The 16,065-nt window shown below is 39.5% G+C and overlaps 3 protein-coding genes across 5 annotated transcripts in view; 1 reads left to right on the forward strand and 2 right to left on the reverse strand.

Moving 5' to 3' along the window:
- ksr2 (kinase suppressor of ras 2) overlaps nt 1–2,502 on the reverse strand; it is a 109,120-nt gene extending 106,618 nt beyond the window's left edge. Inside the window, exon 1 of the mRNA XM_085426268.1 lies at nt 1,745–2,502. Coding sequence (XP_085282394.1) covers nt 1,745–1,918 — 174 coding nt within the window. The 5' untranslated portion in view covers nt 1,919–2,502. The remainder of the gene's footprint in view (nt 1–1,744) is intronic.
- Nucleotides 2,503–3,943: 1,441 nt separating this feature from the next.
- Nucleotides 3,944–9,338, forward strand: rfc5 (replication factor C (activator 1) 5). Its single transcript, XM_085426279.1, has 11 exons — nt 3,944–4,107; nt 4,649–4,713; nt 5,018–5,154; nt 5,263–5,342; nt 5,471–5,544; nt 6,033–6,192; nt 6,841–6,922; nt 7,823–7,952; nt 8,232–8,309; nt 8,721–8,775; nt 8,913–9,338. Exons 1-11 carry the CDS (start codon nt 4,061–4,063, stop codon nt 9,010–9,012), a joined length of 1,008 nt encoding a protein of 335 aa, XP_085282405.1. The 5' UTR covers nt 3,944–4,060; the 3' UTR covers nt 9,013–9,338.
- Nucleotides 9,337–15,883, reverse strand: wsb2 (WD repeat and SOCS box containing 2). 3 transcript variants are annotated; one of them, XM_085426277.1, is made up of 9 exons: nt 15,639–15,883; nt 15,254–15,422; nt 13,377–13,579; nt 13,153–13,284; nt 12,536–12,636; nt 11,095–11,291; nt 10,705–10,794; nt 10,501–10,617; nt 9,337–9,891 (listed from the first exon to the last, which is right to left on the reverse strand). In XM_085426277.1, exons 1-9 carry the CDS (start codon nt 15,676–15,678, stop codon nt 9,678–9,680), a joined length of 1,263 nt encoding a protein of 420 aa, XP_085282403.1. In that variant the 5' UTR covers nt 15,679–15,883; the 3' UTR covers nt 9,337–9,677. The 3 variants fall into 3 exon arrangements, with proteins under 3 accessions (XP_085282403.1, XP_085282404.1, XP_085282402.1); XM_085426278.1 differs by having other exon boundaries at nt 15,503–15,883; XM_085426276.1 differs by having other exon boundaries at nt 15,254–15,883.
- Between the last annotated feature and the right edge of the window lie 182 nt (nt 15,884–16,065).

The following is a 16,065-nucleotide window of genomic DNA, read 5'->3' on the forward strand; positions in this document are numbered from 1 at the left end:
ACACTACCCCTGTTGCTTGTTGCATTCCTGTTGAGTAGAACAAGTGATACAAACTACACTAACAAAGCAACAGCATGGAAACAGTGTGTAGCACCAGTAATGTTTAAAAATTTGCAAGATCCCTTTAAGGTGGGAATGTAAGTTTGTGCATGCTTTACAGCAAGCTGCACTTTGAAAACTCTTGTTTTAAAGGATAATGTCTCTCAAATTCAGTGTCAATATGAAAAACCTCTGTCTTTGTAATGTAACAACCTGTCTAACAACCTGTGGAAGACTGAAGTTAAGCATAATTTTAAAATGACAGAGAAAGCGGTGCTCCTCGCACTCCAAATACAATCCTTTAACTCGGCTACTGAGAGAAGATTATTTTTCCTTCAACCAACGTGTCCGTTTTATACAGGTATTAGCCATGCAGCACAGTTGCTACAAACATGCTAATAATGTATGCCAAAATTTTCTGAAAAGAACTGAACACATAGCTTGGGTATATCCTAACTTTTGGTTTAGGCAAATTAAAAGGATATCCCTACCCTTCTTAAGTTTGGAGAAATAGGTCAAACTATGACACAATCAATAAAACCATTCTGATAAATCCATTCACAAAAATTTGTCAGGCTAATTTTACTGGTGAAATAAAAATAATACCCCCATAATGCTTATAACTAGTAATCCAAAACGCCTTGCAAAGCATGCAGGGAACATAGTGAACATTTATCTTCACAGTGTAGCCTGCTCATTGCTGGCAGAGCATTTGCACTTTATATATGTAATCACTTGGATTACATTCCTGTCCCCTGTCCAGCACTTGCAAACTCCGTTTAACAGCTCAGACATCGATACTTTGCAATATGTTTATGTGTTATGCACAGTCTCATATTCCTGTGGGGATGAGATTAAGTATGTGCCACTCACAAGTGATTTCTTGGTATTTTGTTAACATAGTATCTTAATTATTTTCCCACTAGGACTTAAAGTCTGTTGATGGCGCACACAAAGACTCAGTGGTGAGTTTATGGAGACCTTATCACTTAATGGTATTTGTTTCAATCTCATGAGACATCACAATAACATTCTTACAGGCCCTAAATGCCGTGCTGTGTCTGCAGTGCTCAATAGTCTACAGTGAGTTTTCAGTGAGCTTATCGCACTTTATTGCATCTTTATATCCTGTAACAGGGGTTTGTTCGACTGGTCTAAGTAGTCTCAAAAAGGGCAGCCTGATATCTCAACACACAACATGACCATTACGTAACGCAGTTTACGGAATACCCCACGGGCCAATTAACGGATAACGATATTTTGTAACAATTTCAGTAATCTGCCAGCCTTGCATAACGGCAGGGCCTGGCTGCGAGAACAGATGCGCAGGCTGGCATATTGCTAATGGATTGTAAACACGGGCTGCCTATAGGCCTCGGCTGCCTCAGATATTATTCTGGTGGAGAAGAGCCACCTTCTCTCCCCGCCACCTGCAGAATGCGCAAGTCTATAACAGCCCACTGCAGCCCCGTGGCCTCTTGATTTATTGCACTGCACAAAACAGATAGCAGTGGGCTTTAGCTGAAATCATTATATATTTATGCAGTGGCAGCAGAAAAGCAGTCTGCCGTAGAAAAGACACATAAAAATTATGCATAGTGGCCTTGAAATAAATAACAAACGGCGGCAGCCCCCCACCCCCCCGTATTGATTTGAATGTAGATGCACAGCAGAAATCCGATGATTCCGCTCAAAGGGTGCTTACCTCAAGCGTTCGTATCTCTTTTTGTGTCAAGTCGTTGGATGTGGCACATTTGGTCCGTAAACCCTCCAAACTAGAAATGCTTATGTCTATCATATTTTGCACCAACTCGCACTGCTGCAAGGCTTTCTGCAAACTAAGATGCTGCTCCTCGCTTTTTGTCATCTCCTCGTTCATAGTTTTGTGAACAGTGGACGTTATTTTTCCGTTGCACTTAACAAAAAAGGAATGAATTAATTCAAAAACAAGGGGGAAAAATATTGATGATTATTCAGGAAAAGAGCGTGGTGAAACCCACGGAACGGAGCAACCTGCAAAACGCCATGAAACGAGATGTTGAAGGTTTAGAGACGGGCTTTGAGCCGTGAGAGAATCGACTCCATTGCAACAACAGTCCTCGTAGTTCCTGCTGTTTCATCAAGGTGTCTCTGGTTGTGGGCTAAATCAAACACAGTATGAAGATACCAAGCGGGACTACGCGGTCTGCATCCATTGGGTTCCACTTCTTTCAAATGTATGTTTGGGGGGGAAAAAAAGAAAAGAACAAGAAGAAGCTGTTCAGCGCACCATAAGTAGACGCATCGGGGAAAAGCCTGCTGGTTTTAAAGGTGCTGATGTGCGGACTGGATGCAGGTACTCCCTGTCTCCCTAGGCAGCAGCTGCATCCCGGTTCTCTCCCACCACACCGACATGTTTCCTGTCAATCAAACCCACAGCAACAGCATCGCATCGCCCAGGCACCACCGTGAGGGGCCGTTCTCGCGAGATTACAGAGCAGAGTAGAGAGCTTACTATGCTTGAAACGCCAGGCTAGAGGTTAGAGACAAAACTATCCCTTTTTACATGTTTGAAACAAAGATGTCCTTTTACTGAATATGTATGATATCTATTAGTTTACTACAGGCTCATGCTGTGTGCACACTTATATAGCCTGCAGTCCACAGCCACACACACCCCTTCAAAATATTTCTAGAGAATGATTTAAATATGCTTTAAAGTTAAATGGAAAAACAAATATTCTTTTCCACTGATTCATGTGAGACATTTAATTTTGGCCTAGTGAGACAACTCTGTACTATGCCTGTTGATGTTTGTATGTGAGTAGAATCTTCTGTTTTTTATTGTGTGCCTTATCTCATTTCTTCTTCCTCTGTGCTCAGGTTTAATTTGCAGAAGAGATCTTGATCACAGTGAGGCTCCTCAGTTAGAATATAGGTTATAACGCAGACATTACAAATAGAAACTGGATTGTTCAAAAACAGCAGTTGCAGGGAAAAAAAAAATAAACCAAACATTAAGGATTGAATGCTGTCAAAATGCAGGCTGTGATATTAAATTGTTATCCTTGACTGATGCAGTATAATGCAGCCTGGGAATCAAGATGCTTTGGAGGTTGCCAGCAACAAATCTGAGAAGTCAAGCTGATTAAAGAGATAGGAGATGGTAAACAAAATCTTGTGTACTTTACTGCTCACAACTTTTTTTCACTAACCTATGATGATCAAGAAAATGTTTCAGAGAAACCTGTCGTGTAAAGTATAGGTTAGGTGATATTTCAAATTCAGGCTCTAGATAAATATATGGGCACACTGCACTTTTTTGACATATGGACAGATATGTGTATTTTATTGTCAGCACCATTACCAGAACAGAAAATAAATGCAAAAACATGTAGAAAACATTTGTGACACTCTTTGTCATGTGTTAAGATGCTTAAATATTAACACTTACAAAGATAAACTATAATGAGATTAAGATGTCAGTGTCGTATAAAAGTGAACAAACTACATCTAAGAAGGAAAGGTGTAGACTTTCTTTTTTTTAAATTTAACAAGACGTTTAGTGACACGTGACATTTATTTAAAAAATCAAGATAGCCAGAACACTTTTTTTCTTTTATTTTGGTGATTAGGACTTTAAAGACTTGTAGTTCTTGCTGTTGGGAAAAAAACCTACTCCTGAGTTTGATTTTAATTTTCACTGATTAGGGCAAGGAATTGTTCAAAATGGGAGAGACAATATTTAAAAATGAAAGAGGAGATATATATCTTCGTTGTTATGATGTTTGATATTGTGTATCTTTTATTGTTACAATTTCTAAATCCCGTTATTATTATTTTTTTACAGCAGAGAACAAGTCACCGATACTCCGCCCATGAAAATGACAATGTGATTCCATTGGTTGTACGTGGTGACGTGTGACGTACGTTTTGTTTGCGGAGCGCGCCAAACAGGGCCATCAACAGTAGTAATCGCAGTGGCTTAAACTCTGGAACCCTTTTGCTCAGCTTGGCGTAATATTCATGCTTGGTAGGATACATGGCTTCTACAAGTAAAGCGCCGCTACAGACCAGAAATTTACCATGGTGAGCTGAAACTCGCTGTTTATCACAGAATGGTTCAAAAAGTTATTGCTAGCTAGCTAACATGCCTACTGTCAAGCTAGCTGCTCGCTGCACTGAGTAGACTGATGCATTCTGTGAATTGCTAGCTTTATATACATATAATAAATGACGTTAGTTATTACGCATAGTTGTAACATGGAAGGAAATTAGCTTGTCTTCAGTTCGGCTTACGTAAATCTTATCAGTCCATCAAGCATTAACATGGTGCCACTTCAGCAACAGGTTAACCGAAAACCTGCAGCTTCTGACTGCGGTGAAAGTACTGTAAGGTTGACGTTTTGTTTATAATAAAGGGTGATGTTACGAAAAAAAATATGGATGCGGAACTAAAAAGTGGCCATATGTAATGTGATATGTCAACGTTTGTCAGCGCTTATCATATGTGTCCGTAAACGTTTCAATAATTTTCTTTAAAATTCTTTCGAGGTTGCTTATTTGCCTTGCTGTAAACGCAGTAGTTATTGCAAGTATGAATGCGTGTGTGTGCGTTTTCCTGTTTCAGGGTTGAAAAATACAGACCACAGACACTTGATGATCTGATTTCACACAAAGATATTCTGAGCACTAGTAAGTATGTGGACTGCCAGAATAACAATACTATAAAACTGTATAACATGACACTTATGGATAATCAAACTACTTTTAAAACGTAATAAACTGATAAACTCAATGCTATCTGCCAGTGTTTTTGACTCTTGAGCTTGTTTACTGTGGTTATACCGTCACTGTCATTAATGAGTCATGGTACTAAGTCAGCTGGCTTAAAACTTTTATGTTTCAAACTATTCAAGGGGGGTGCATATGTGGATTGTTATAGAAATGTTGGTTACTTGTATTTAAACAGATTTTCATTTGTTCTTTTTATTTCCAGTCCAAAAGTTTATCAGTGAGGACAAGCTTCCACACCTTTTGTTCTATGGCCCACCTGGAACAGGAAAAACCTCAACCATACTCGCTTCTGCCAGGCAGCTGTACAAAGAGAAGGAGTTCAACTCTATGGTGTTGGAGGTATGTTACAACTCCTCATTAGAAGATTTGGATTTGCTGAATTGTAAAGGTTTTTGAACTTGTAACTCTGCCATTTTACATTAAAATATAACTAATTTTGGTTTATAGCTCAATGCATCTGATGACAGAGGTATTGATGTAGTACGAGGTCCCATTCTGAGTTTTGCCAGCACCAGGACCATCTTCAAGTAAGACTAAAACACTTGTAGAGATTTTGACCAGAAATAAGTGTTCTCAATACTTTTATGTGCAGTTAAGAAGTGCAATGGAAATGTAAGCTGCTGCCTTTGCTTTTTTTATATATCTTGTCCTTCAGGAAGGGCTTCAAGTTGGTGATACTGGACGAGGCCGATGCCATGACCCAGGATGCCCAGAATGCATTGCGTCGAGGTAAGCCATCTGTTCGTTCAGGCATTACCCACTGTGAGGCACACGGCTCAGTGAGCAGGCAATTTGGCTGCTGCTGACTTACAGTGTATCTACTTTTAAACCTGGATATTTATTTAAAAAGCTTTACTTTGCAGAAGAGTGGAAATAATTATTGAATTTAACTATGAGATATTTTGTAAATTTAGTCCAACCTGTGTTTTTCTAATAATGTTTCCATATTTCATTTATAAAGCATCTATTGCTGCTCAGTGCCGTTTTATATTTCTAAATAGATGCATGGTGAAGGAAGAGTGGATGATATTATTGGTATATTACTGTCAATTCTAAATTCTCAGTGAGGTGGTTTACAATCTTAGCAACATTAAGCAAGTCCTTAGGATAGATTATTCAAAAAAGTGGAGGTTTTTTTTTATTTACTAAGATGTTGCCAGAATTTACATTTTAAACTTGTTTCCCTGCTTTCATCCCACCCTTGCTCTCTGTCTTAGTCATTGAGAAGTTCACAGAAAACACTCGATTCTGTCTCATTTGCAACTACCTTTCCAAGATCATCCCCGCCCTGCAATCTCGCTGCACCAGGTTCCGCTTTGGTCCGCTTTCGCCAGACCAGATGATCCCTCGGTTGGAGCACGTTATCCAGCAGGAGAAGTGAGTTAATGTGTGAATGCTTTCTCTCCACTTACTGTTGTTGTTGTTGTTGTTGTTGTTTTACATCTCATTGAATTATTCCCAGAATTGCTAATGAACTTGCCAAATGTATTTGTACCTGTTGGCCTCCCTGGGCTCCGCTAATTTGCGTATAGTGAGAGAAATAACTATTTGATCCCCTGCTGAATTTATAATTTTGTTCATTTCCTTGTAAGTGAGCATTCTCAAATTTTTATGGTAGTTTAATTTTAATAGAGACAAACATAATACCAACCACATTAAAGATTGTTTAAAATCCAGAGTCTTTGTTCTTATGTTACGTTTCTGTTGGGTAATGTTTAGAAGTTTAGGGCTTCTCTGTGTGTGTTTGAAAACAGTTTAAATCAGGGTGCAACATCAACCCTGGCCTCTCAACTGTACCAGGCCCTGAAAAACCAACAAATGCCACAATAGGAAATAAATGTTCTCATTGTTTCACATTTATTGCTATATGCAACTTGAGATAGAAGAAATTAATGAACAGACTTGGAATTATTTTTGATTGCTCTATTTATTAAATGTCATCAATTATGTGTTCATGTCGCAAGTTTTAATTTAACGTTGATATGATTTAAAAATAGTTGATTATGTCATTACTTTTTGTGACAGTATTGACATCACGCCAGATGGAATGAAGGCTATTGTGACCTTATCAACAGGTGACATGAGAAGATCGCTCAACATACTGCAGGTATGGCCAGAAGTTCTTCATCAGCGTTGTTTAAGATGTGGATGTCATATTCAGTGTGGCCGTTTTTAAACAGCGAAAATATAGCCACTGGCCACTTCATTAGTTGCGTCCCCCCTTTTGCTTTCAGAGCTGCCTTATTTCTTTGTACCATTCCTTTGAGGTGTTGATCCATATTGAGATGATTGAATCACACAGTTGCTTCAGATTTTTCTGCTCCACATTCAGGATGTAAATCTCCACTACATTTCGCATCCAATATATCCCAAAGGCTCTATTGGATTGAGATTTGGTGAGTGTGGAGGCCATTTAGGTACAATACATTTATTGTCATGTTCAGGAAACCAGTCTGAGATGATTTGAGCTTTGTGACACAGAGTGTACCAAGAAAATATCTCCCACACATTACACCATCGCCAGCCTGAACTGTTGATACAAAGCAGAATAAATCCATGCTTTCAATGTGTTCAAGCCAGATTCTGACCCTGTCATCACAGTGTTACAGCACAAATTGCTTTCCGTTAAGCTGCACGTTCTTCTCTAACATCCAACAGCGCATTTTCTCCCAGAGAATAACCACATACTGGATATTTCCTCCTTTTTTTTTTTTTTTTGCACCATTCTCTGTAAACCCCAGAGACAATTGTGTGGGAAAGTCCCAGTAGACCAGCAGTTTCTGGTTACGTTTCTTCCCCGTTCTGATACTCCGTTTGAACTTCTTCAGGTTGTCTTGACCATGTCTACATGCCGTAATGCATTGAGTTGCTAGCATGTGATTGTATTTGCATTAACAAGAATTCAAACAGGCATATCTAATGAAGTGGCCAATGAGTAGTATATGTTATATATCCAAACTGCAGATGGGTAGACTGTACTGCATGTCATCCATCTCTGTGATTTCAGAGCACCAGTATGGCCTATGGGAAGGTCACAGAAGACACAGTGTACACCTGCACAGGGCACCCCCTCCGCTCAGATATAGCCAACATCCTCGACTGGTGCCTCAACAAAGACTTTACTTCAGCGTACAACCGTATCCTATATTTAAGTTCTATGAAAGCTGCACATTTCTTGTTTTTGACTATGCCATTTTATACTTTGAACATTTCTTATGAAGTTTAGCATATTCCAAGAAAGAACATTTCTTTCTTGCAAATAAAACTTTAGGTTAATAGAAGGTAGCTGTACCTAAATGCTTTGCAAATGTTTTTAAAGATTCGGTGACTTTTTTTTGAATGGTGGGTTAACGAACAAAAATTCATATTAGTAGTACAGTTTATGATCTTGCATTTCTTTAACACATGGATGAAAGAAATCCTTGAGCTGAAGACTCTGAAAGGTTTGGCTTTGCATGATATTCTCACTGAGGTTCATCTGCTTGTACACAGAGGTAAGGAACATGCAAGGGGGGGAAAAAATCACACGTTTTTATTTCTTTCTTTAATTTAAGCACCCCAGCACAAAAGCCACCCTCCTTTTATGCCAACATTTGATTGGCTGCCTCTCGCAAACATAAGGTTTGAACAGGTGGATGGGGTTGCTGTGCTCACAGACCAGCCCTAACCATAAAGTATTTGGAGCAGTCTTTGGCCACGTGTAACATGAGTGTCAACCATAGTAACAGCACATGTTAAAGAAAACACGCAATGGGGCCACTTTAAAACCCACTGAAAGGTTGGCGGTTAGTGACGTGTTCAGTGTTAAAGTTTTAAGCTCACAAGTTTGTGCATTAATGAAAGTTTTTCTGTTTTTACTATCAAAAGCAAAGTATCTAATTTTTAAAAATGTTTTTTCTTTAAAGTGGATTTTCCTCCCGCTATTCGGATTAGTCTGCTCATCAAGTTGGCCGACGTAGAGTAAGTGTGATGCTTTTTAAAAAAATATTTACAATGTAACAAGTCATGTTAATATAATAAAGACACCAACATGTTGATTTCCACACGTTGTGGCAAATTTTTTTATTTCCATTATTGCTCATGTTTCATCTCTTCAGACATCGGCTTGCATCGGGAACCAGCGAGAAGATCCAGCTGAGCTCCATGGTTGCAGCTTTCCAGGCAGTGAGAGAGCTCGTGGTCAGCGAAGCACCTTAGATACAGTAATGCAACGATGGTCTTTTTCCACAGTGGGGTGGGGGGGTGGGGGGGGGTGGGGGCGCGGCAGTGTAAAAGATGTCTGGAACAATGCTAGCAGCTATCTGACTCACTCACATCTGCATACAGAACCAAGATGGAAGTCGATCAGCACAGTGGAAAAACGAAACAAAAGATCCTTTTGGCACTTTTGATTTAAAAGGTGGACTTGAAAAATCCTATTTTCAGTTTAGTATCACTGCAACCAGGTAATCAGTTCATTGTCCAAAAAAAAGTCATTGAACATGTGTATGTTTTAATCAGTTTAATAAAACCCTTTCTTATAAGTCCAGTTGCTGCAATATTAATGTGCCAGTACATTAGCAGTGCATATAATGGTAAACACAGGAATTAGAAAGTATATATATCTGATATTTACACAATAAATTAATAGTATAAAACTGTTATTCAAGTCAACAATGTGAACACTGAATGTATGCTTTGTAGTACCGCAGTAGTGCAATAAATGAAATCTTAGTGCAGGAATGTTGCATCTAAAGTATCTTAAAATATGCTTAATCTGCTTCATCAAGCTTTCAAAGCATTTGTTATCAGAAAATACAAGGCGTTTTTAGGATCATAGTTAATCGCTGAAAATGTCAGTTATTTATTTTTAAAGTTCCTATTTAACTTTCCCACTCCTCTTCATCTGAGGAGCAGCAGGACTTGAGGCGTTCGGGGATGTTTTTGTATGTGAGGTACTCGAGGATCCTCTTGGGGAGGGGCAGCGCCTCAATCTGGTGCGTGGAGATAGAGTGGCGCAGGATAGATCGACACAGGTGGCACAAGCTGGGCACCGCACTGGGTGCCCTCCAGAACCTCACGTGGCCATCTCTGGTTCTGCCAAAAGAGACACATTTGCATGTTTATTCAGGGGCCAGTTTTCACAAAGATACTTTAGACTGGTGTGTTCAGGGATGGTCCTAATTTTGCTTGTAGATTTAATGCGTCTAATGCAAATCAGATGGTGTCAATAATGTAAAGACAGGTCTCATTTTCACCTTTAAATGAATCAAACTTCCGTACTATCTCAAGCCTAAGATTGATGTTACCATGGTACCGACAGGTAGCTTTGACTATTAGTACTCGAAAAGACAAAATCGTTGCTTGTAATTTACCAACATTATGTATTAGAACAGAGTTTTAGATACTGAATTGCTTTCAGCCACTTTTGTATTTTCAAAGGAGCCACTGCACTAGATGGATCTGCATATCTGATCCCCCCACCAATATATTATATTTAACAGCTTAATAACTGGGGGTTTTTTGACTAAAAATGAATGATATGAGAGCCTAATTTCATGGATAAGTTTAGCTGTATAAATATACTTTATAATAAAATAAAATAAATAAAGCTAGGAAGTGGGGTAAACTGAATTTTGGCATATAATGTCTATCGACCACCCTCTGTAATATTGTGAATCTATGCTGAAATGAAAGCATCCTTACCCCGTAGCAACAACTCCCCCTTGTGGATGGTACTTGCAGCACAGTCCATTAGAGTCTCTGTCTCTTTTCGTCTCCATCACCATCCCTTTCTCCCCCAGCTCCCAAATCCTAAGAGCTCTGCAAACGCAACACATCTGTCTGAAAGCATCTTTCCAGTGTGTAAAACATTTAAGTTATATAATATAGCATTTTCAGATAACTGACCTGTCGTCTGTCACAAGTGTCAAGTGCAGACCGTTTGGAGAGAACTGTATTGCTGATATTTGGTTTTGCCCATAATCTTCAAAGTAGTCACTGTGCAGAAGAGAAAGAGCGATGACTTTGAACTGCACCAAGTCAAAGTCAGACGCTCCACATAGTATACATAGAAAACAGATTGCAAAAGACAAGGACACTAGGACATACTTTCACATGCCGTGTCATACGCAAACAGAGATAATGACAGTGTGGGCTGTTTGGTTCACAGATTTAAGCTTCTGTACTTAAACTCAGTGGTAACAACCCGTTTATTTGAGTAATTTGCGGTCTTCTTATGTAACCCATAGAATGGAGTCTTTGTGCACAATTTTAACCCTCAAAGTTGTACAAACTCACGCCAGAGTGGCCAGTTTCTCTGCTGTGTATGGGTCCCAGAGGTCGATCCACCAACTGGAGCCGCTGAAGGCTGCAGTGGCGAGAATTGCCCCGTCAGGAGAGAAGTCACAAGAAGACAGGAGGTACACGGTCTTGTGGGCCCCTCCTGTCAGGTTCCTGATGAATGTATATGAACGTAGACTCCACAGACACACCATCTGATCAAAGTATAATCATGCAGGGTTAATGAGACTTTATACCTTGCTGGAAGGGCTGTTTTTAATTTGGAAAATTAATGTAGGTTTAGTCGACGCTCAAAGTAGCTTGTCCCTGGGGTAATTAATTGCTGCAGAACTGAAATTTTTTTTTACAAAAGCTAGTAATTTGTCAGTGATGTACTTGCTTGGTGTCAGCAGGACACCCTGAACCACGCAGCAGCGAGTGACTATGCTCTTAAAGTCTAATATTACACAACGTTATGCTGTCTGCTTTCCTTTGAAAATGAGAATATGTGAAATTGCCAGTTTGACTGGAGTGTTAAGACTTCCTGGTGCTCCAGAAGTTTCTAGAAAATGCTAAATGGCCTAAAAACATTTTAATAGCAGGAGCAGGTAAAACAGACCACTACAATTGATATTCAGAAGCACCCACTAGCAGATAATTTCACTGAAAATGGATATCTCCTATAGGTGTTTAACTGGGTTGGTGTCAGCTGGCTAAAGACATAAAATATAAGTCTCTGTATTTTCATACTCAAACCAACCAGAGCCTTTAGATAGTGATATTGTCATCCTGTGAGAGACCACCCCCATGAGGACAGAACTGTTTCATCACCAGATAAAGATGATTACTCAAAACAACATGTCCTAAAATAGCCCCACAGCATAACAGAGCCACGCTCAGTGGAGAGATCAAGCATTCAGGTTTTTCCTATAATTTGTCCAGGACGTATGCAACTCATATCCATCAATACTGGTAGCTGTCAAAAGAAAACACCACTAAAATAACTGAAGTTTGCAGAAGATTAAATACTTTACATAAGCAAATATCAACAAACTTGTTAGGAGCAAGAATTCAAATAGGAAAATATTTGAATATACCTTCAAACTAATTTCATTGTCCTAGAAAAACTAACGTGATGCAGGATTGCATTTAAAGCTGCCCTTTTAGACAATTTATATCACACACTTTGAGCCATTCTCCTGATTAGACTTGTGGACAAACAACATTAAATTTGACACAGAGTTGAATGAACAGGGTCGCCCAAATCCATGTTGATAATGTTCATTAAAAACTGATAAAAAGAAGGACAAAAGGACACATTCAGCAAGCTTAGAGACATTAAGCATTTACAAGTGTTTGAGTTTTACATGCACAAACAAATTACTTAAGTTATCTTTTACAGTGCTCAGTACTTTATGAATATGACCTAATACGGTACTTTTGCAATGAAACACCTCACCCTGTCAAATCTCCCGACAGATGCAATCATGCTACAGTCAGATGATACGCAGCAGGAACTAATCCAGTCTTTATGGCCATAAAGCACCTGCACCTTTTTCCCTAAAACAGACAGGAAAAACATGGATGTAAATGTAGACGAGAGACTACAAAGCCTCATTATTTTTACTTTATTTTTTAAAATGACAGTACATCTCAGCTCCTGATTCCTGAATGTGTAAGCACAGCCATCTGCTAGCTTTAACCTCTTACATTAGAACAGAAGGTTTATTTCAGCTGAGTTTCACAAGATTAAACAGGGGTGAAGTAATGAATAGACAGCTTCAGTCATTAAGACCCTGTCTGCAAAGCCTCCAGAGTTGTTTGGTGACACGTGACAGTTAATATTTAACAGTTTTTTTTAAATGGGTGATCAGGCAAGCTCGAGGTGTACTTTGACATTTGAAAATTCAGCTGAAAAGCCTTGCAGTTCTAAGGTTATCTGCAAGAAAACAATTTGAGCCCAAGTAAAAAGGACGCACCAAATATGTAGATTATATTTTGTCCAAAACATTTTTTAAAAATAAGACAGTTGTGACTGCTACTCACAGGTATTTCTCATAAATATCTGAAAAATACCTTTATGAGCCAGGTCCCATATCCTCAAAGTTTTGTCCCGAGAGGATGATATGAGTGTGAGCGTCCCATTCTGAGGAAACACCAGGTCCCTTACAACCCCTTCGTGGCCGTGGAGATCAAAAACAGCACTGCCTAGAGGAAAGGAAAAGAAAAAACAAGCGATTTGAAAATCCATTTAATTCAGCCAAGCAAAACTAACAGTCACAGAAAAATAAAAATCTCACCTGTTAAAACGTTCCAGATTTTGATCACCCCGTTCTCCAAGCCCGTGGCCAGAAGCAGGCTGTTTTTCCCTTCTGATCGTGCTTTAGCCGGACACGCTGTTGCATTTGATTTTGGAGGTCTGGGCCCGAAGGCGAGCCCCCACACTGGGTGACCACAACTGAAGCTTTTGTCTCCTCTGTCAGTCTCTCCATTTTGACTTTCTCTGTGGGTGAGAGGAGCACCAAGAGTGCAGATGCCATAAAAAACTCCAGTGTAGGCGGTGTGAAGCTAGAGTTGGTGATTAAATGATGCAGCTTTCAAGTGTTGCTGGTCACAGCAGATCTAAACAACTAAACGGTAAACTGAGAGCTGAAATTTGAGTCTTCATGTTTTGCTTTTTTCTTTCACGTTAATCTAAAATAATAGCTGGAATGAATACATCCACTTGCATTCTTCTGCCTCCTTCCATATGTTTTATCAAATGTACCAACAAAATCTACTGAGTATTTAAAGTTGTAAGTCACATTTTTTTTGCCTTATTTAATTATTTAGGCAAATTCAAACATTGTTCATGGAGCAACAATTCTTTACTGCAACAAAAATATAAAGAAAAAAATAAAGAGTACTGTTTTGTTATTTTGTGTGGTATTGGCAGCAGTGCTGAGCATTTTTCAAACAAATTGGCACTAATGAACACTGCTGAGCCGAAGGGAAATTCTTTGTGGGCACTAGACAGAAAAATACTATAATTTCAGGGGCCTAATTTAGAGGTGTGGGGGTGTAGGGCATAACAGCAAGACCCAAAAGTTTAATATTAAATACAGAAAAATTAGAATTTTTAATAAATAAATAAATGAAAAAAGGAATAAATGACATTACTTAAAGCTATTTTTAAAATCTATATCTGGTCTTACTTTAAACAATAGATGCTTTTAATGCTTATTTTCTGGAGTTTTTATCGCATTCATGCCTTATTTCCAAAATACTGCTCAGTTGCATGAGGATATTTTCACATACTGATTAACTTTCATAACCACACATAACACTAAACACTGGATCTTTATAATACAAAAGCCAGTGCAGAAATGGACTGTGATCATTATTGTGGAGTTGTGCAAGACAGAGACGGGTTATAGAAGCCAAAGGATATTATCATAAGGTTACATTTTAACTGTTTACTTGATCTAGCCGAACATGAAGTAATACTTTTTCCCAGGTGGCTTGATTTCTTACATAAATACAGGCGTGTATTAAAAGAGAAAACAAGGGGTTAAATCTGATTGTCCACCACCATCCCCACCCCACCCCACCCGTGCTACTGTTAATCTTACAAAGTCATTGTATAAGAGCAGTTTGGACATTTACTCGAGTACACTTTTAATGTACCTATGTTATTCGTCTTTTTGATGCGAGTATAGTACTTGTTTTAACGCTTCAGTTATTTATTTTGTAGATTTTGTAGAGTAACTGACACATATTGTTCGGTATTACTACAGATAAAACTACACACATTTTACTTTAGGTAAAAATAAAATATATTTTTAATACTATTAGACTTACCGATATATTTTGGATTAAGTAAAGATTCCGTCACTTTGCATAACAGTTACTGTATATAAAAAGATGTTTACACTTTTTGTGTAGTAGCCTCTGTAGAAGGAACAGGGCTGCACTTGAGTGTCCCCGGTATTTCCGTCACTGTATTCATTTCGAATCAAGTGTTCTTGTTACCTGCGGGCGCCTCTGTGCCACAATTAATCAAAAATAAAAAATAAAAATCAATCAATCATTCGAAAAGCCCGTGCAGGACCTGCCACCACCACCTTCCACGGAAACCAGAATATTCGAGGGCGACCTGAATGCATCACGTGCGGATTAAATATACAGTAAAACCTACTCGGAGTCGAGAGGCCAGGCAACGACCCAGACGATCCCGTGTCCCATGGACCAGGCGAACCAAGCTCCATCCGGAGAGAAGTCAACACTCCAGGTTTCACGTCCAGCTCTCTCCACCAAGGACGGAGGTCGCCTGGTCTTCAGCTCCAGGAGAAGAGCCGGGTCGGACGCTGAAGGAGGATAGAAAGACACCACATAATCAACGTTTGGCACGTTCATCCTCTGACAGCGCTTGCAACTCTTAACCCACCAGCGTCCCCTGCTCGGTTGTATACGGTGCCTCTGGAGGTTTAAGGCCATCTCCAAGTAACCGCTGCCTAGTTTCTGATCGTTGCGATGACAACGTACTCACCGAGCTCGGACGACAGTCGCAAATATTCACTTACATGTCGGCTGCAGCTCTGGGTTGTTTTCCGTGGAGCACATCCTTTCGCTTTTCACATTCTTCGCTTTGTGACCGACTTCCTGAACGTGCCCTCCCCGGTTGACCGCAGCATTTAAACTAAAGGAGCTCACACTTTGTACGTCCGCAGAGGGCAGGGGCTCGGCGACAGAGTGCTGTCTGTCAGAGATAACGTGACAAGAAGAAACGAAATGTTCAGTGAGTTCCTGTTATCTGACTCATTTGTACCATTGCCCAACGTGATCACGTCTCCTTTCATGACGTAACCTTATTATAACCCTTAAACCACACCCCCCATGAGATTAAACAACAATCCAGCTTGTTCCTTACACCGTATCCACTCGTTATAACGAGAGTTGGCTTTATTATACCCAAAGTCAGTGATTCAGGGACGTGGAGCGACTTTTTTT

Source organism: Rhamphochromis longiceps, linkage group LG12 (genome assembly GCF_057381845.1).
Source record: "Rhamphochromis longiceps isolate RC_006_pf linkage group LG12, R_longiceps_female_GT1.1, whole genome shotgun sequence".
Taxonomy (NCBI): domain Eukaryota; kingdom Metazoa; phylum Chordata; class Actinopteri; order Cichliformes; family Cichlidae; genus Rhamphochromis; species Rhamphochromis longiceps.

Excerpts from the sequence above, each read along its gene's own strand:
- rfc5 (XM_085426279.1), top strand. The coding sequence starts at position 4,061 with ATGGCTTCTACAAGTAAAGCGCCGCTACAGACCAGAAATTTACCATG. Across the intron at positions 4,714-5,017 it reads CAAAGATATTCTGAGCACTA|TCCAAAAGTTTATCAGTGAG; the intron begins GTAAGTATGTGG and ends TTTTATTTCCAG. Across the intron at positions 5,545-6,032 it reads CCAGAATGCATTGCGTCGAG|TCATTGAGAAGTTCACAGAA; the intron begins GTAAGCCATCTG and ends TCTCTGTCTTAG.
- wsb2 (XM_085426276.1), bottom strand. The coding sequence starts at position 15,552 with ATGGCCTTAAACCTCCAGAGGCACCGTATACAACCGAGCAGGGGACGC. Across the intron at positions 10,795-11,094 it reads GAGAAACTGGCCACTCTGGC|TGACTACTTTGAAGATTATG; the intron begins GTGAGTTTGTAC and ends TCTTCTGCACAG. Across the intron at positions 10,618-10,704 it reads ACACTTGTGACAGACGACAG|AGCTCTTAGGATTTGGGAGC; the intron begins GTCAGTTATCTG and ends TTGCGTTTGCAG.